This window comes from Heteronotia binoei, chromosome 2 (assembly GCF_032191835.1).
Source record: "Heteronotia binoei isolate CCM8104 ecotype False Entrance Well chromosome 2, APGP_CSIRO_Hbin_v1, whole genome shotgun sequence".
NCBI lineage: Eukaryota > Metazoa > Chordata > Lepidosauria > Squamata > Gekkonidae > Heteronotia > Heteronotia binoei.
Window position 1 is genome coordinate 202289400 of NC_083224.1, and position 19930 is coordinate 202309329.

Genomic DNA, 19930 nt, shown 5'->3' on the forward strand with positions numbered 1-19930 from the left:
AGCAGAGAGCAAATGGTTCAAGGGCCCACGCTGGATCTCCAGGGCTCAGGGGGAGTTGGGGGGGTGGATCTTCCAAGGCCAGCAGTAACTGCGATGTCACCCTGCGCTATTGCTCTCTCAGTTGTCTTGAATAATTCTGCTTCAGATGAAAGATGGGGGGGAGGGGACTGTATGCCCCCTTTCTTCCAGTAGAGGGCACTTTATGCCGAAAGACAGGATCTGTTGAATGTCGGAAGGAAGACATCTTCCTTGTTTTTAATCCCAGCCAATGGCCCCTGACCTTAACTCTCCCCTCTTGATTTGTATACAAGGTCAGCATACATATGGGGTATGGACCCCCTCTCCTGTTGTCAATCACTGTTCCTATGGTATCTGTTCGGAGGTGACTGAAACTGCTCTGTTCTCTCAACATGGCTCTAGGCTTTGCGGCCTGGATGGAGATCGCTCCCTCTTGCTAAGGGGGTGCCACTGGGTGTGTTTGAGGCAGATGGGCAGGCGAGTGTGTGCTGCTTCGTTCCATCATGGCTGTCTCTGACCCAGAGAACAGCAACCAGTTCAGGGTGGAAAGATGCAACGAGTCTCTCCCCCCTCCAGCAGCTAAAGCGAACCTGCAGGTCCTGAAGCAGTCTACCCACGGAACGCAAGGCACTGCAGTGACGTAATGGGCCGTCCTGCTGCCCCTCAAGGCTTCCCCAAAGCCCAGAGCAGGATGCTGGACTGGGTAAGCCTCCCGTTTGTCCTAGCCAGGGTGTAGCAATGTCAGAATGGTGTCCGGGAGACCCAAGCTGGAATCCCTGCTTGTGTATTGGAAGCTTGCTGGGTGACCTTAGGCTAGTCACGCACTCCCACCTTAGCCTACTTCTCAGGGTTGTAAGGATGTATCAAGAGAGGAGAAGGAAGGATATAAGCCACTCTGAGGCCCTGTTGGCGAGAAAAACGGGATGTGAATGGATTTAAACAAAACGATTTGTCACTGAGGGGCAGCTGTCCAAAGCTGTCTCTCGGTATTGCGCTGTCAGAGAACTTGGCCCGCTTGGCATCTTCGTCCCGGTGGGGCAGGAGGCTGGCTGTTTGTTTCTGGGAATCCACAGGGCTGGTGTTCCACCTGCAGCCCCCCTGGGCCTTCGCATCTTTTTCCATTCAAAGCATTCCTCTTCTCTCCTCCACCCCCTCCAGGTTTATGCAGAGAAGCCCAGCCCTTTGTCCCCTGGAGCTTGCCTGGGTTTGTTTTAATGGCCTGCTTTATAACCTTTTAAAGCAAAAAAAGAAAAAAAAACCCGCCCTCCAACCTGTTTGAGGTGGCTTGCAAACAGGGAAGGTCCTAGTCAAATGAAAAAATGGCACCTCATAAAAACCAAGCGCCTGGAACATCAGAGACTGTTTTTTACAGTGAGAAGAAGGCAGGGCGCACAAGCTGGCAACTGAAATGTACCGTCGGGAACTGGTTTGGGCGGGCTCCCTCCCCGCCTCTGTGCCCGTTGTCTGGACTGGCTTCTGCCCTGTCACAATCGCTGCTGAAAAATCCCCACTTCAGTGGTTGCAGTGTGGATGGGGCAGACAGCATCCCAGAGCGAGCCCAGGTTTGGCCCGAGGGCTACCGGCGTCTGATCTGTCATGGGGCCAAGAGGCCCCCTGCTTGTACCTTACTTTTCTCGAAGAGGATGAATTACAACGTTTGCAAAAGACAAAAATTATTTGAAAGAGCTGGAAGGGAAAAGAATGTCCGAGTTCCTCTTGTGGGGACAAAATAGACCTCAAGAGATTTCACTCATAAACACTGCCTTATCCTGAATCAGCTCCTTGGTCCATCAGAGTCAGTATTGTCTACTCAAATGGGCAGTGGTCCTCCAAAGTCTCACCTCCTCCCGGATCCTTTTTCTTAAGGAGATGCTGGGGATTAAGAACAGAAGAGAAGCCATGTTGGATCAAGCCAATGGCCCATCCAGTCCAACACCCTCTGTCGCTCAATAGCCAAAAAACCCCTGGTGCCATCAGGAGGTCCATCAGTGGGCCCAGGACACTCGAAGCCCTCCCACTGTCCCCCCCCCCCCCAAGCACCAAGAATACAGAGCATCATTTGCCTCAGTGAGTTCCAACAATACACTGTGGCTAATAGCCACTGTTGGACCTCTGGTCCATATGTTGATCCAATCCCCTCGTGAAGCCGTCTATACATGTAGCTGCCGCCATCTCCTGTGGCAGTGAATTCCACATGTTAATCACCCTTTGGGCAAAGGACTTCTTTTTATCTGTTCTAACTTGACTGCTCAGCAATTTCATTGAGTGCCCATGAGTATTGTGAGAAAGGGAGAAAAGGACTTCTTTCTCTACTTTCTCCATCCCATGCATAATCTTGTTAACCTCTATCATATCCCCCCTCAGTCAACGTTTCTGCAAGTTAGAGTTGCAAGCGCTTTAACCTTTCTTCACAGGGAAAGTGTTCCAACCCCTTATTCTAGTTGCCGTTTTCTGCACTTTTTTCCAGTGCTATAACTTCTTCAAGGTGGTGTGACCAGAATTGTACACTACTCCAAATGAGACCACACCATCAATTTATACAGGGGCATTATGATATTAAACCTGGAACTTTGTGTATGCCAAGCAGAGGCTCTGCCAGTGAGCCACAGTCTTTTCCCAGTCATACTAAACCCAGGAGGCTGCCTTTTGCTGAATCAGTCCCTCCAGGTCAATATTGTCTACTCTAGAGTCTCAGGCAGAAGTCTTTTGCACCAATAAATGACTAGTCCTTTTAAACTGGAGATGGTGTGAACTGAACCTGGGACCTTTTGCGTGCCAAGCAGAGGTTCTGCCATCGAGCCAGGACATTTTAAGCTGCTCTGGAAGCCTTTATGAAACTGCAAACCGTGCGTAGAACCAGAATGGTTTTATAGACTACCCATGGGAAAAATGTCAATTAAATGGCATGCGGGCGCAAGCATGCACCTCTCATGTACAATAAAACTCAAGCCAGTGTGCTCCTGACAGGAGAAGGGTGATAACTGGCCTTGGGGAATCTGTGGCCTTGCCTTGCACTGCATTTAGGGTTGCCAACTCTGGGTTGGGAAATTCCTGGAGATTTGGTTGTGGGGGAGGAGCTCCGAAGCAGAGTATGAGGCCATCGAGTCCACCCTCCAAAGCAGCCATTTTCTCTGGTAGATTAAGAGCTGCAGACTCTGATCTGGCAGAACTGGGTTCGATTCCCCACTCCCACCCATTAAACTTGCTGGGCGATCTTGAGTCATTCATGTTCTCTCGGAAGAGGCAGGGAAGGTGATTGTGACCCATTTTTGGTAGAGAAAAGTGGGGGACAAGAACTGACCCTTTTTCTTATCAGCCCTGATAGCCCACGTGCGGGGAGGGCAGAATATACATCTAAATAAATAAACCTCTTTCACCTGGACATAACTTGTAATAGTGGGAGATCTCCAGGACCCTGCGCATGTAGGAACAGCTGCTGCCAAAGTCGGCTAGCTGCACCTCTGTGTCTACTGGCAGCCAATCTCTAAATATCAACTACAAGAAGCGTGAGCCTTTGAGTGCACTTTCCCAGAGGTATCTGAGGTTAGGAGGTGTGTGGGCAAGAGAGCTGTACTTACTGCTTATACCAGGGGTGGCCAAAGTGCAGCTTGGGAGCCACATGTGGCTCTTTTGCACCTATTGTGTGGCTCTTGAAGCCTCTACTGCCCCTTGGCCAGCTTGGAGAAGGCATTTAAAGCTAAAGCTCCTTTCTTCCCACCTCCCTATCCATCTGTCTATCTATCTTGCCTTCCTTCCAACATCTGACATTCATGTCTTGCAGCTCTCAAACATTTGACATGTATTGTATGTGGCTCTTACATTAAGCAAGTTTGGCCACTCCAGGCTTATACAGTAAGTGATGCATCTTGACTGTAACTAGCCCTTCCAGGCCACTCATCCCCCCTGCCCACCATCTCTCTCCCTATATGTAAGGCTTGAGGAAATCTCACTTCAATGCATCTGAAGAAGCATGCAGGAATACCAAAACTAATACCCGGAAATAAACTTATTTGGTCTTAAAGGTGCCACTGGACTCAAGAAGGAGAAGATGATATTGGATTTATCATCCCACCCTCCACTCTGAATCTCTGAGCGGCCTACAGTCTCCTTTCCCTTCCTCCTTTACAACAGACACCCTGAGAGGTGGGTGGGGCTGAGAGAGCTCTCCCGGCTGCTGCCCTTTGGAGAACAGAGTCTCAGAGCGGCCTACAATCTCCTTTCCCTTCCTGCCCCACAACAGACACCCTGTGAGACGGTGCGGCTGAGAGAGCTCTCTCTGCAAGAGCTATGGCTGACCCCAGGCCATTCCAGCAGCTGCAGGTGGAATGCAAAGCTCTCTCTCTGTGAAGCCCGCCGTGCGGTGCATAAGATGCCCGAGTCTTCAGGGGCTCGCCGGCATGTCTCTCCTTCCCCCCAGGACACAAGGCGCTTATTTCTCATCTTTCCTGTTTGCAGCAGGCAGGAGCGCACGCGCGCACGTGTCTCCCCAGCGAGTTTACGCGCCTCTCCACGGGGGAGCCGAGCGCGCCGAGAGAGTTCTTATGCTTTTTTATATAACCCTCCGCCGGCGCCCTCCCCGCGCCGGAGGCCCTGCCCGCCAATCAGGAGCGCCGCGGCCTCTCTTGAATGGCCTCGCCCCCGCCCGCGCGCGTGGTGTGAGGTTGTGGTCACGTGGCCTCCCTCCGCGCCCGGCGGTGGGCGGGTCCCCGTTCATTCATAAATCCTCGGCCCTTTAAGATCAAGATTAAGGGGCCGGAAGCGGACTCCCCAAAGGAACACCCCCCTTCTTATGAGTATTATTATTATTGAACGCTATCCGGAGCTGCTGCTTGTTGCAATTCTTTTTATTTTGCAACTGTTTTTATTCCTCCCCTCCCTTTTTTCTTTTTCACATGGAGTGCCTGAACTCCACCTAGGTGAGTTGCGATCCTAACCTACCTTCGTTCCTCTGCTGGGGAAATATTTTGTAAAAAGAATGTTTTGCGAGCCAAAGAGAGGGGCGGGCTTCTCCCCTAGTCGCCTCCCTGGCCCGCAGAGGAGCCGCCGCCGCCGCCGCCGCCGCTTTTGCAATCCGGTTGGGCAAGACGCTGTTTCGCTGGGCTCTCTGCCGCCTTTGGGGAGCCGAGCCTGGGCAGGGAATCCGGGCTCGCTCTCTCTCCTCCCCGGGGTCGGTGGAGGTTCCGATCCGGCCTCCCCCCCCCCCCGCGGTCTCCTCTTCCCCCCAGGCCGCGCCCCCTCCCCACGGGTGGCATTTGCGGGGGAGGGGGGTCGGCTCCAGCGGGGGCTTCGCGCTGCCGGGCGGGGGGCTTTTTTTGGGGGGGGGGGTGTTGCTGTCGCCTTGGAGCTGCGCGTCTTCCAAGCCGGGCTTCCCGGATCGGACCGCCGTGCCAACGAGTCGCTTGGGCTTCCAGGGGGGCTCTCCCAAGGAACCCGGGGGGGGGGAGGGTCGGTGCAATATGCAAAGGAATCCCCCCACCCCCATAGCCCTGACTGCCTGCTCTGGATTTGTTTCATCCCGATGTTGAAATGCTCCAATCCGGGATGCAGGCATTTCCAGCAGGGCGTGGGAGGCGGAGAGGGGCATTTCGGCTGAGGGCTTTCTGCACCCGCCTGGCCGGATCCTGCGCTCCCCCACCGGGAGGGGAAATTCCTCCCCCCCCCCACATCCCCCGCCCGAGTCTTCCCACGATCCCGCAGAAGGCGAGAGGGGCTTCCTTCGCGACACAGAAGCGGTTCATTTGGATGCATCATTATTATTTGAAGCAGCTCTTGTTGTGCTTGCATGGGAGAGGGGGTGGGGCAAAGCTGGGTGGTGCCTTTGCACGGACTGGATGCATTTCGGAGCAAGAGGAGGGAAATACATTGTTTGCATATACCAGAGAGAGAGAAGATAAAGAGATTCTCTTCTTCGTGTGTTCTTTCTTTCCACCCAGCTCTGTGTTTTTCTATCTGTCCTTCCGTCCATCTTTCTGTCCTTCTATCCAGCCTTCCATCCATCCTTCTATCTGTTTATCCATTATTCTATCCATCCTTCTATCCATCCATCCTTCCATCTGTCCAGTCTAATCGAATCTACCTATTTCATCATCAGTCCTTTCTTCTTGATGCAAAGTGCTTCAGTTCAGGGGGAAAGCAAGCTAGGAATTTACAGGCTGATTACAAAATTCTGCCTCACTTGATCTTCTTTCTCTCTCCCCTTCCCAATTCTCTGGCCCCTGGGTTTAAATTTAATGAATTTGGTCTCTTTCTTCATTTAAAAAAAAACTTGACCCACCTTGATGGAGCCTCCATTTACAGGAGGAGTCTACCTGTCTAAGTGGCAGCTGTTTGGTGAGGTTGCCTGGTCTTTTGGGGCTTCCGGCCTTGGTCAGGCTGATGGCCCAGAGGCGGGGAGGGGCCATTGGCTTAGCTGTTGAGCCTCTGCTTGGCATGCAGAAGGTCCCAGGTTCCATCTCCGGCATCTCCAGTTGAAAGGACCAGGTAGAAAGGTGAGGGGGAAGGACCTTGGACTGAGACCCTGGAGAGCTACTGCCAGTCTGAGCAGGTGATACTGACCGGGGGGGGGGGGGGCTGAAGGTCTGATTCAGTCTATGACTGATGGTTCCGTGTGTTCATGGGATTCTGGACTAGAAGAAACGGTTGGTCAGAGCCAGGCTCCTTATTTTTTATGTTGGTCACAGTCAAGTTATCAAAGGCTCAGAGTATAGATGGCAGTGATGATGGTACCTCTGAAGGGAGCCCCTGTGTTCAGAGATGGTCTATCTGACAGGGGTGTCGAACTTATTTGTTATGAGGGCCGGATCTGACATAAATGAGACCTTGTTGGGCCGGGCCATGTCAGGCCAGGCCGTGTGTGTTCCTATTTAAAATTTTGTAGTAGAGATATAAATTTTATAAAGAACACACACAAACAAATATATTTTTTAAAAAACTTAAAATATGCTTAGAGCATTCGCATTCATTGGTCTTAAAGATGCTTTCTTTGTATTTCTCCCGTGAGATCCAGGGATCTTGGTGAAGGAAGCTCTGGCTCTTTCCTTCCTTCTCCAGGGGACTGGGGGGGAGCCTCAGCCAATAGAAGGAAGAGAGGCTTGGCTCAGTAGCTCTGCTCTGCAATTGGGAGAGCCTGGCAAAGCAAGCTATTTCTCCCCCTTTCCTCCCCAAGGGAGGAGCCTCAACCAATAGAGGTTTTGCTCTGTAGCTCCTGTGCAATTGAGCAAGCCTGGCAAAGTAAGCTGCTATGCAGAAGGAAGCAAGAGAGGGGGAGAAGGAAGCAGTTGACAGCAAGTTGATCAGGGGCCTGATAGGAACCCTCCGGGGCCCCAATTTGGCTCCTGTAATGCATGTTTGACACCGCTGTTCTACCAGATCCTGTGGGTGATAACGGGGCTGTCTCCCTTGTGCCTTTCTGGGAGTCTCTGAGGCGCATCTGCAGTCAGAGGAGAGCAGCCAAGCCCTCCTTGATGCTGAGGTCTCTCTGCCTCCTGGACGTGGCTGCTTCCTCCCCTCTTGAGACCCAGGCTGCTCTCGGGAGTCCCAGCGGTGGCCTTAGAGACCAACTTCCTCCTGCAGATTCAACAACAATAACAACAGCCTGTTTAATCTCTGCTTGGGCATAACCTTGGAGACGCAATTCTTCCATGATGCCATCGAGGAAACAGGCCTGCCATTTGCACCCCCAGGATCAAAACCTGCCCTTTTGTAGCATCAACAACAGCAAAAGATTATTGTGAACCAAGCCTCACCTACGGGGCAGTCCATGAAGATAGAGTCAGGTGGGGAGCGGGGTTGGTCTGAAGCAAGGGAGGTCGGCTTGCTTAACATAAGAGCCAGATAGAATAAATGTCAGATGTCTGAGAGCTGCAGGACAGTGAGGAAGGAAGGAAGGAAGATAGGAGGGAGGGAGAGGTGGAAAGAAAACAGCTTTAAATGCATTCTCCAAGCCAGCCAATGGGGTGGTGGGGGCTTTGAGAGCCATACATATGCAAAAGAGCCACATGTTGTTGTTGATATTGGATTTATATCCACCCTTCACTCTGAATCTCAGAGTCTCAGACTGAGTGGCTTACTATCTCCTTTCCCTTCCTCCCCCACAACAGACATCCTGTGGGGGGGGGGGGCTGAGAGAGCTCTCCCAGAAGCTGACCTTTCCAGGTCAACCTGTGCTAGAGCTATGGCTGACCCAAGGCCATTCCAGCAGCTGCAAGTGGAGGAGTGGGGAATCAAACCCGGTTCTCCCAGATAACAGTCTGCACACTTAACCACCACACCAAACCGGTTCTTGAGTGGCAGTTTGGTCACTCCTGGTCTGAAGCAAGAGAGCAAAGTTGGAGTCCAGTGGTACCTTGAAGACCAACAAAGTTTTATTCGAGGTATAAGCTTTCATGACAAAGCATGCCTGCACACTAAAGGTTATACCCAGACTGAAACTTTGATACCACTGGACAGCTGAGCAGGACAGAGGGCCCCACAGCTTGCGTAGGGACTTTGTCACTCCGCTGAAGTCTTAACAGGGCTTTGTGGTTCAGCCTCCTCCCAGTGGCTGCTGCCACTCCCAGCCAGAGCCCTGGTAACTGGAGCGTCGCTCAGTTTCCTTGCCCGTTGCTGGGATGGCACAGGAGCCATTTTTGTTTGCTCCATCAAAGAGGTTCCAGGGTGGGCCTTAAATGTTACAGGAAAAAGCCCTGCAAGTAGAAAGCGCCAGCGACAGGGGTGGAATTCTAGCATATTAGGCCACACACCCCTGATGTAGCCAATCCTCCAAGAGCTTACAAAAAAGAGCCTTGTAAGCTCTTGGAGGATTGGCTACATCAGGGGTGTGTGGCCTAATATGCAAATGAACTCCTAGAATTCCACCCCTGACCAGGGGTCTGGTACAGGGAAAAGCGCTCACCTTGCAGTGCTAGTTTTCTGCTTTGGGGGAGCTTTGGAAAACATTCGTTGTCGTGCCCCTCTGTCTGCAGGCCACCCTCCTCTGGCTATGTGTGTGAATCCCATGCTGGTCTCTTGTCTAAGGGTAGACTGAGCTGTCGCCTTTAAGATTATGGCAATGTTAGGCCCCCGCTGGTGCAGGCCCTTCTCTGTTTCCCATTCCTTTTCTCCTTTCTTCTGCCTTCTCTTCTCCTTCCTTTTGTAGAAAAAAAGAGGTGCCGGAGCTCATTAGCACAACTCATTTGCAGAACTCATTTGCATATGCCACACACCCCTGATGTCACTGGAAGGGGTACTTATTGATATCGGCTCAGCATTGACTTTAATTATGGAATTTTAAATTTTTGTAATTGTGGAATTTTAATTTGTTTGTTGTGATTTTATGATGTGAGCCACCCTGAGCCTGCTTTGGCGGGGAGGGTGGGATACAAATCAAATAAAGTAAAGTTAAATGCTTCTTGAATTATAGTTGCCCCAATAAAGCCTTCCTCCCATCATACTTTCTAAATTATTTTCTCCTCTGTGGCCACAGTGGCATGAGGAAGATTTTCATCTCTCTGCTTTGTATGTTTCGGTTACTCCCCCTTTTTTGTGGGCGATAATATTAGAAAGTTTGTCAAATCTTGGAGTTCAGCAAAATTTTCACAGGGGAGGTTGAACAATGGAGCCCAGAAGCAAGCTTTTTGGGGGGAGGGGGGGGTTAGAAAGAAAGGACACAATAAAGTTTATAGGTTCCGGAGTGCCACTGCGGTGAGCTCCTGCCCAAAATGAGCCCTGCTTTGATGTATTGTAAAGAATCAATCAACAAGTCATCCCAGGGCTGGAGCCTCATCTTTCCTTCACGTCTTTTGTATTCCTTGGTGGGGAGGAGAAGACTGCACTTTGCACTTGCTCAGAGGCCCTTTGATTTCCTCCCCAATTACTGGGCTCAACTCAGGCGTGCTGTCTGCTGGCTTGCTGTTCCTACTGTTATTAAACCACTTGATGTTCGCAGCATGGCTGGATTTTCGCATGTGAATAGTGTGTTGGTGGGATTCTTGCATGTGAACAGCATGGTGGCTGGATTCTCACATGTGAACAGCATGGTGGCTGGATTCTCACATGTGAACAGCATGGTGGCTGAATTCTCACATGTGAACAGCATGGTGGCTGGATTCTCGCATGTGAACAGCATGGTGGCTGGATTCTCACATGTGAACAGCATGGTGGCTGGATTCTCGCAGGTGAACAGTATGGTGGCTGGATTCTTGCATGTAAATAGCATGGTGGCTGGATTCTTTCATGTGAACTGCGTGGTGGCTGGATTCTTTCATGTGAACAGCATGGTGCGCCTTCAGAATCTTTGGCAGTGGCGTGGTGGGGGGAGCATGTCACCTTCTGGAGCCCCCACCCTCGGGGGGCAGTGCCCCCCCTCTCAGACATCCCTCAAGCCTTGCTAAGCCAGCCCTGCCTTTACAGCCCCTTGTGCACATGGGGGGGGGGGAGGGTGGGCCAGAATGCATGGGGCCTTCCCAGCCTCCCCCCCTCCCCCACCCCACATGAAAGTCCAGGCCAGGCCCGTCTGTGTGTGGCTGTTCCCCCTCTCTTCTGGAAGGCTGTGAGTCACCCCTGCTGTGTGTGGGTTTCCGGGCTGCTCCAGCGGCTTTTATTTATTTATTTCGCATCTCCATCTCTCTCTTCCCCCCCACCCCCTTGAACATGTTGGGGTGGGCGGCTGGTTGGGTGGGCGGCATCAGGCGAGCCAATGGGGAAGGTGAGACACCTTCTCTAGGGCCGGAGGGGAGGCTGCGGGGCCTGCCAGGATGAGTAGAGCCGCCTGACGGAAGGCAAGCTGCCTGGAGACAGGGAGGCCGAGGAGGAGGAAGGACGCAGGACCTCCCTCCGGCTCTCCCGACCCCTCTTCTCCATCCTTCCGCTCGCCTCTGCCTGTCTCCTCTGGCGGGGTCTGAAGCCGGGGAGAGGATGCAGCCGATGCCACCACCCAAGATGCTGCTGCTGCTGCTGCTGCTCTTGAAGCCATGATCACGCCGGGGCTGGCGGGAGGCAGGATGGAGCACCGGGCAGAGGCGGCTGCTGGGGCCGTCGTTTCTTCGCCTCCCCCTTTCTGAGATCTGATTCCTTCCTTCTGTTCCTTTTTTGTGCCTGGCTGTTAGGAAGAGGACCATCCAGGTGGCCGCGGACAATGAGCAATGATTTGAGTCCATGGGAGAACACGACTGAAGGGGTGACGGTGAGTCGAGGGGGGGGGGGAGGATGGAGGGGGTGCTTCTTTGGGGTCGACCCCCCCCCACAACCAAGTCTTCCTTGCTCCTGATTTAATTTCATCCCTCATTGTCAGGTGAAGGGGGGGGCGGGAACAGCGAGGACCCCTGCGGAGGCGGCCGAGGCTGCCCGGGTAAGCCAGACCCTGCTATATGCCGTGCCCAGATGCCTGGACTTTTGGCTTGGGGGCGGGCAAGACTCGAGGACCTTTTCCCACGATTGCTGGCCTTCATTTCCGGGAGCCATGCTAGCATCTGGGTGTGCTCTCGGAAGGGATTAACCCTTCCCCCTCTCCAGGTGGCAGGTGAAGGGTCCGCTTGGGACTGAGAGGGTTTCTTTCCTCCCGCTGTGTGCTGTGATGCTAGGACAAGATCCCCCCCGCCCTGAGTTCAGGCTTCTGTAGTGGGGGGGGGGGGGAAGAGTGAAACGGTTCCTGAGGTGCCCTCTTCATAGCCAGGGTGATGGTGGGGAATCTCTTAAAAAACAATAACTAGCAGATGGTGACTCTGAGCATATGCAGAGTGTCCTCAGACATGCTGTGTTTAATTTCTGCCTGCAGGCAGCCCTGTGGTGGAGGGGTGGGGAGAGTGCCGGTGCCCTCTTGGCATGCTGGTAGCCGCCATGTTGCCTTGGGTGGGAATCCCCTGGTGGTGTGGCACGGCGTTCATCGTGCTGACGTAGGATGGGGGAGGCTTGGGTTCAGATCCCAGGCTGGTCCCAAAACTCACCCAATGACCTTGGGCTCAGTTGTCCTCTTTGGCCCTGGCCTGCCTTGCAGGGTTGTTGTGACAATGAAACGGAGGAGAGGAGAACCGGGCGTCCTCCTCAGAGGGAGGACAGCAAGCTCCAAATAGAGCTCGTTCCTCACATAATAAATATCCTTCTGGGGGCTCCCTCCTTTCCTAAGGAATCTTTAAAAATAAAAAAAGTCAGCCTTCTAAGAATTTACTACAATCGCCGGGATTGTATTCCTTCTGTTCTTTGGCATTTTTGATGTGATGGATTGGGGATGGCAGGGTACAAGAGGGGACAACTGGCCCAAGGAAAGAGAGGCCAAGGATTTTGGTTTCACTGCCTGCCAAAGGAGTTGAAATGGACCAGATCTGTAGGGCTCAGGTAACCACTTTTCGGGGAAGTAGGGGTTCAGTCCCCACGCCCACTCGCTGGCCACTGCAATCAGGGGTTCAAGCTCAAACTCCAAAGTATGTTTTTTTTTCCTGTTTTAAAGTTTTTATTAGATTTCCATAGAAGAGAAAAAGGGGAAGGGCTATAGGAAATAGTACAGAGTTAATACATAATTCCATCATTACGTAGTCACTTGATACATTCTGCATGTCGCTGTAGAATCTGAATAAACATGAAGTATTATAATTCATTTAACCGAATATTAAAAAGTATTGTAGGTTCTTTCCTCTTTAAGGTTGCTAGATCCCCCCCCTAGCCACTAGTGGGGGGGACAGAAGGGGATTGGGTTGCCAGATACAGGTTGGGAAACTCCTGGAGATTAGGGGATGGAGTTGGGAGGGGGATGAGGGACAGGGACCTCTGTGGGATAGAGCCCCCCCCCCAAAGCATCCATTTTCTCCAGGAGACAAGCTGCAATTCTCCGGATGAGTGTGGAGATGAACAGTAGTCCAGAGGGATCTCCAAGTCCCACCTGGAGGCTGGTACCCCTTTGCCTCCTCCTTAAAAAGAAGTTTTGGCTTTTGCAAGTTCTTGTTATTTGGCATCTTAAAATCTTGGAGAATGGGACACTAGATGCATTAAATCAAAAAAGATTTGGAGCCTAATTTGAACAGGGAATGTCTTTCCAGCACCGGGATTCAGGCTGGCAAAATCCCAAGGATAATTTCTCTTATTTTTGGTGCTTCTCCTGCTAAAAGGCAGAAGCATTGCCTAGTAACTGTCTCCTGTTCGGTTGGGATTGGACGGAGGCCCTGCGGTCACTTCCACCCCATCTTTCTCCCTCTCAGAACCCAAGGCGCTCATTTTTATGAATGAAAATCCAAAGGTGTGCCTTGGAAAGCCGAAATCCTGAATTATGCAATGCACAACTATATTTTTGGAGGAAAAATAGGCTGCTGGTACTCTCAGGGCGGGGCGAAGACAGATGTAGGTCACTGAAGCGTCCTCTCTTGGAAAAGGGGAGCTCCCCATCTTCCTCTCCCCTCCCAGCTTCTGAAACCCTCTCCTGCAGCCTACAGCACTCCAGCTTAACTGGGCAGCCTGCAGAATGAGATGTCCAACAGGCGGCGTTTCCCGACATCACTTCTTTGGTTGAATTTGGGCTGCTTGGGAAAAACAGAGATTATCTGTCAACAGAAGCAGTTGGCAACTGTTAGTTCCAGAGTGGCCACTTCGGTGCCGCCACTTGGCTGTGCTTCCTTAGTGGGTATTTAGAAGCTGATGGGGGTCCCTTTGTAGGTCTGGCCATGTGGATTCTTGCAGTAATCCTTCCTTCCTTCCCAGTGGAAAGGCTGCTGGGAGCCCACGGAATATATGCACCAGGGCAGTCACCTCTGGTGTCTCTGGGATTCTCTGCTGTATGTTTTGCCTCTTTGGCTGGGGAAGAAGAGAATGATGCCCCGCCCCTGTGATTGCTTCCTTCAGTCATTCCTGGCTTCACAGAGAGAGGTGGCAGAAGTCCCTCCCCTTTGGAGGAAGCTGCCTCTGCTCTGTACTGACCCACACCCAATCAGATCAATGGATTTTCTCTGGCCTGCAGGAAGAGGCCCTCCTCTGAGCCAGTTTGATGTAGTGGTTATGTGTGTGGACTCTTATCTGGGAGAACCGGGTTTGATTCCCCACTCCTCCACTTGCAGCTGCTGGAATGGCCTTGAGTTAGCCATAGCTCCTGTAGGAGTTGTCCTTGAAAGGGCAGCTGCTGTGAGAGCCCTCTCAGCCCCACCCACCTCACAGGGTGTCTGTTGTGGGGGAGGAAGGGAAAGGAGATTGCAGGCCGCTCTGAGACTCTGTCCTTTAAAGGACAGCTGCTGTGAGAGCCCTCTCAGTCCCACCCACCTCACAGGGTGTCTGTTGTGGGGGGAGAAGATACAGGAGATTGTAAGCTGCTCTGAGTCTCTGATTCAGAGAGAAGGGTGAGGTATAAATCTGCAGTCTTCTTCTTAAAGGCTGGTCATTTTGAGTGCTGGATAATCTTTAAAAAACCCAACCTCGTTGGTGCATAAAGGGACTTTTCAAGTTTTTGATTCCAAACAAGAAATGCAATATTCCTCAGCCTTCAGAAGCTGGAATAATTTCTAGGGATGGCAGACGTGCCTTTCTGGATGGTGTGTTTGTTATTGTTGTTGAGTTGTGGCTTTATTAGCTTTTGACTGTACCTCTTGTGCTGTTTGGAGCTCAGCATCTAGTGCTCAGGGGTAGGCTGTCTCTGAACATGGAGGGTCATCTAACCATGGGTAAAGATCATTGAAACAGTCCCCATTAAAAGCCATCTAGCCACTTTACTATATGCAGTGGCAGAGAATTCCGCAAGTCAATCTTATATTCTCTGACCTACTCTTTTCTGTCTGTCCTGACCCTACTGCCCATCAACTTCATTAGGTGCCGCTGACTTCTAGTAATTATGGGAGATGGAGAAAACTTATTTCTCTGTCCTGTTCATAATACTCTGCGCTTCATGTAATGTCGTTTCCCCCCTCCATGCCAAAAAGCTATAAACTTCAGAGTCTAGACTAGGCATAGTCAGACGACAGCTTGGGAACATATATTGTGTGGCTCTCAAAGTCTCTCCACCACCCAACCAACTTGGAGAAGCCATTTGTCTCTTTAAATCATTTTGCCAAGCTAGCTGGCAGCTTGGAGAATACATTTAAAGTTAAAGTTGCTTTCTTTCTACTTTTCCTTCCCTTCTCCCCATCTGTTTCCCTTCCTTCCTCCCTCCCTCCCCCTTCCTCCCTCCTTGTCTCAGGCATCTGATGTTCATTCTGTGTGGCTCTTACATTAAGCAAGTTGGGCCACCCGTGGGCTAGGCTCTAGATACTGGAGATACATACTGTTGTAATGGATTGAGACATTGTCATTATGGATTATGGGCTGTGTCTACTCAATGCCCTGTTCTGGTTTATTATACCAATTACTTTTGATATTTGTGAGTATAATAATTTGAGAATTTAAAAGATTAATGTATAAATAAGTATCATTCCAATTTTGGTGATTATATCAAGCTTCTATTGCAAAACGACAGATTCACTGTTTTTAAGCTGTGTCAAAAATTGGGGAGCGGTGCCTTGACTCCCAGGCCTCCTTTGCCGATTGTGGTTTTGCACACACTGAGTGGACCTTGTCACTGAGCTGCCCACGACAACCCCGAGATCTCTTTCCTGGTGGCTTCAGAGCTCAGCTTTGCAGAGGTGCTAATAGGCAGGGGTGGCCAAACTGTGGCTCGGGAGCCACACGCGGCTCTTCCACACATATTGTATGGCTCTCGAAACCCCCACTGCCCATCAGCCCGCTTGGAGAAGGAAGGCATTTGTCTCTTTGAATCACTTCTGGTTACTTGGAGAATGCATTTAAGGTTAAAGTTGCTCTCTTTCCACCCCTCCCTCCCTCCTTCCTGCTCTCAAACATCTTTATTGATTTATTTATATCCCACCCACCCACCCCCCGACGGGCTCAGGGCAGCTCACAACAAATAAAAACAACATAAAATATTGAAAACAAAATATACAATAAAATCATTTCAATTTTAAAGTAATTAAAGTCCAAGATGCACGTTGACGTTCTAGCTATTCTGATGTTTCTGCATTTCAGTTATGTTAGTTCGGTTGGATTGTTGGTGCTGTAGAATAAGAGGCACCTCCCCTTAACCTTTAAAAGCAAGTTTGAACAGTTCGGTCTTACAGGCCCTGCGGAACTGTGGCAGGTCCCGCAGGGCCCTGAAGCTTTGGGGGCGGGCGTTCCAGAGAGCGGGGGCTATTACCGAGAACACTCTGGCTCTAGTGCTGGTCAATCAAGCTTCTTTTGGCCCAGGGGTCTTCAGAAGGTTTTGGGTCCCTGAATGTAGTGCTCTCTGGGGTACGTACCTGCCATTCATATCTTGTGGCTCTCAAACATCTGACGTATATTCTGTGTGGCTGTTACGTTAAGCACGTTTGGCCACCCCTGCTCTATGGCATCCAGGCTGGTATTGACTGGCTTTTCCAAACCATGTGGAATAAAAGCTCTTGGGGGGTTGATTCCTGGTTCATAATATCTGCCATACAGGTGCAGAAGGGGGGTCAGGACAATGGCTTCCTGCTGGTGGAAAGTGTTGCCCAGTGGCAGCCAACTTACGGAAAGCTCTCATGGGGTCTTCAAGGCAAGAGGTGTTCAGAGGTGGCTTGCCATTGCCTGCCTTTGCGTAGCAACTCTGGACTTCCCTGGTGGTCTCCCATCCTAGTACTGACCGGGGCTGACCCTGCTTAGCTTCTGAGATCTGAGGAGACTTGGCCAGCCTGGGCCATCCAGTGCAGGGCCTAGTAATTGCGTGTCACCAAGTGGCAGTTCACTTATAGTGACCCCCTAGGGTTTCCAAGGCAAGAGACATTCATAGAATCATAGACTAATAGAGTTGGAAGGGACCTCCAGGGTCATCTAGTCTAGCCCCCTCCACAAACCAGGAAATTCACAAACACCTCCCCCTAAATTCATAGGATCCTCATCGCTGTCAGATGGCCATTTAGCCTCTGTTTAGAAACCTCCAAGGAAGGGGAGCCCACCACCTCCTGAGGGGGAAGCCTGTTCCACTGAGGAAGTACTCTAACGGCCAGGAAGTTCTTCCTAATGTTGAGCCGGAAACTCTTTTGATTTAATTTCAACCCACTGGTTCTGGCCCTACCTTCCGGGGCCACAGAAAACAATTCCACCACATCCTCTATAGGACAGCCCTTCAAGTCCTTGAAGATGGTGAGCCTATCACCTCTCAGCCGCCGCCTCTCCAGGCTAAACATGCCCAGCTCCTTCAACCTTTCTTCATAGGACTTGGTCTCCAGACCCCTCACCATCTTCGTCACCCTCCTCTGGACCCGTTCTAGCTTGTCTATATCCTTTTTGTGCCCAAAACTGAACACAATACTCCAGGTGAGGTCTTACCAGAGCAGAGCCAAGCGATACCATCACGTCACGTGATCTGGACACTCTATTTCTGTTGATACAGCTCACAATTGCATTTGCCTTTTTAGCCGCTGCATCACACTGTTGACTCATGTTCAGCGTCTGGTCCACTGAGACCCCGAGATTCAGAGGTGGTTTGCCATTGGGCTTCCTGGGTGGTCTCTCATCCAAGGACTAACCACTGCTGACCCTGCTTAGCTTGCAAGGTCTGATGAGATCAGGCTGCTTGAGGATCCACTTCTATCCAGAACACAAACACAATTTAAAAAGTCTAAAAACCAGCCATTGGTGGGGCTTCTGGGATGTCTCAGAACATTTGCAAAACATTCTGAAGTTTCCAGAGGTGACCAAAATTGCTTAATGTAAGAGCCACATAGAATAAATGTCAGATGTTCGAGAGCCGCAACACTCTCGTCTGGAGACTTCTGGAGTTCTGGCCCCGCTGGTGGACCTCCCGATGGCACCTGGGTTTTGGCCACTGGGTGACACAGTTTTGGACTGGATGGGCCACTGGCCAGAGCAAACATGACTTCTCTCATGATTTTATGTTACCAAATTGACACACAGTCAGTTTCCATGATGGCAGGTAAATGGTCCCGGACCTGTCATAAGAACATGAGAGAAGCCATGTTGGATCAGACCAATGGCCCATCCAGTCCAACACTCTGTTTCACATAAGAGAAGCCATGTTGGATCAGGCCAATGGCCCCTCCAGTCCAACACTCTGTGTCACATAAGAACATAAGAGAAGCCATGTTGGATCAGGGCAATGGCCCATCCAGTCCAACACTCTGTGTCACATAAGAACATAAGAGAAGCTATGTTGGATCAGGCCAGTGGCCCATCCAGTCTAACACTCTCTGTCACATAAGAACATAAGAGAAGCTATGTTGGATCAGGCCAGTGGCCCATCCAGTCTAACACTCTCTGTCACATAAGAACATAAGAGAAGCTATGTTGGATCAGGCCAGTGGCCCATTCAGTCCAACACTCTCTGTCACATAAGAACATAAGAGAAGCTATGTTGGATCAGGCCAGTGGCCCATCCAGTCCAACACTCTGTGTCACATAAGAACATAAGAGAGGCCCTGTTGGATCAGGCCAGTGGCCCATCCAGTCTAACACTCTGTGTCACATAAGAACATAAGAGAAGCCATGTTGGATCAAGCCAATGGCCCCTCCAGTCCAACACTCTGTGTCACATAAGAACATAAGAGAAGCCCTGTTGGATCAGGCCAATGGCCCATCCACTCCAACACTCTGTGTCACAGAAGAACATAAGAGAAGCCATGTTGGATCAGGCCAAAGGCCCATCCAGCCCAACACTCTGTGTCACAGAAGAACATAAGAGAAGCCATGTTGGATCAGGCCAATGGCCCATCCAGTCCAACACTCTGTGTCACATAAGAACATAAGAGAAGCCCTGTTGGATCAGGCCAGTGGCCCCTCCAGTCCAATACTCTGTGTCACATAAGAACATAAGAGAAGCCATGTTGGATCAGGCCAGTGGCCCATCCAATCCAACACTCTGTGTCACATAAGAACATAAGAGAAGCCCTGTTGGATCAGGCCAATGGCCCCTCCAGTCCAATACTCTGTGTCACATAAGAACATAAGAGAAGCCCTGTTGGATCAGGCCAGTGGCCCCTCCAGTCCAATACTCTGTGTCACATAAGAACATAAGAGAAGCCCTGTTGGATCAGGCCAGTGGCCCCTCCAGTCCAATACTCTGTGTCACATAAGAACATAAGAGAAGCCATGTTGGATCAGGCCAGTGGCCCCTCCAGTCCAATACTCTGTGTCACATAAGAACATAAGAGAAGCCCTGTTGGATCAGGCCAGTGGCCCCTCCAGTCCAATACTCTGTGTCACATAAGAACATAAGAGAAGCCATGTTGGATCAGGCCAGTGGCCCCTCCAGTCCAATACTCTGTGTCACATAAGAACATAAGAGAAGCCCTGTTGGATCAGGCCAGTGGCCCATCCAGTCCAACACTCTGTGTCACATAAGAACATAAGAGAAGCCATGTTGGATCAGGCCAGTGGCCCATCCAGTCCAACACTCTGTGTCACACAGTGGCCAAAAAAAACACATAGGTGCCATCAGGAGGTCCACCAGTGGGGCCAGGACACCAGGAGCCCTCTCACTGTTGCCCCCTCCCCAAGCACCAAGAATACAAGAGCATCACTGCTCCAGACAGAGAGTTCCATCAATACCCTGTGGCTAATAGCCACTGATGAACCTCTGCTCCAGATGCTTATCCAATCCCCTCTTGAAGCTGTCTGTGCTTGTAGCCGCCACCACCTCCTGTGGCAGTGAATTCCAGGTGTTAATCACCCTTTGGGTGAAGAAGTTCTTCCTTTTATGTGTTCTAACCCGACTGCTCAGCAATTCCATTGAGTGCCCACGAGTTCTTGTATTGTGAGAAAGGGAGAAAAGTACTTCTTTCTCTACCTTCTCTATCCCATGCAGAATCTTGTAAACCTCTATCATGTCACCCCGCAGTCGACGTTTCTCCAGGCTAAAGAGCCCCAAGCGTTTCAACCTTTCTTTATAGGGAAAGTGTTCCAGCCCTTTAATCATTCTCATTGCCCTTTCCTGCAC

General features: G+C 51.0%; 1 protein-coding gene across 1 annotated transcript in view; it reads left to right on the forward strand.

Annotated features, from left to right (window-relative positions):
- Window positions 1-4770: 4770 nt before the first annotated feature.
- Window positions 4771-19930, forward strand: part of CBARP (CACN subunit beta associated regulatory protein) — a 32425-nt gene continuing 17265 nt past the window's right edge. The window contains exons 1-2 of the mRNA XM_060232858.1: window positions 4771-4934; window positions 11103-11179. Coding sequence (XP_060088841.1) covers window positions 4808-4934; window positions 11103-11179 — 204 coding nt within the window. The 5' untranslated portion in view covers window positions 4771-4807. The remainder of the gene's footprint in view (window positions 4935-11102; window positions 11180-19930) is intronic.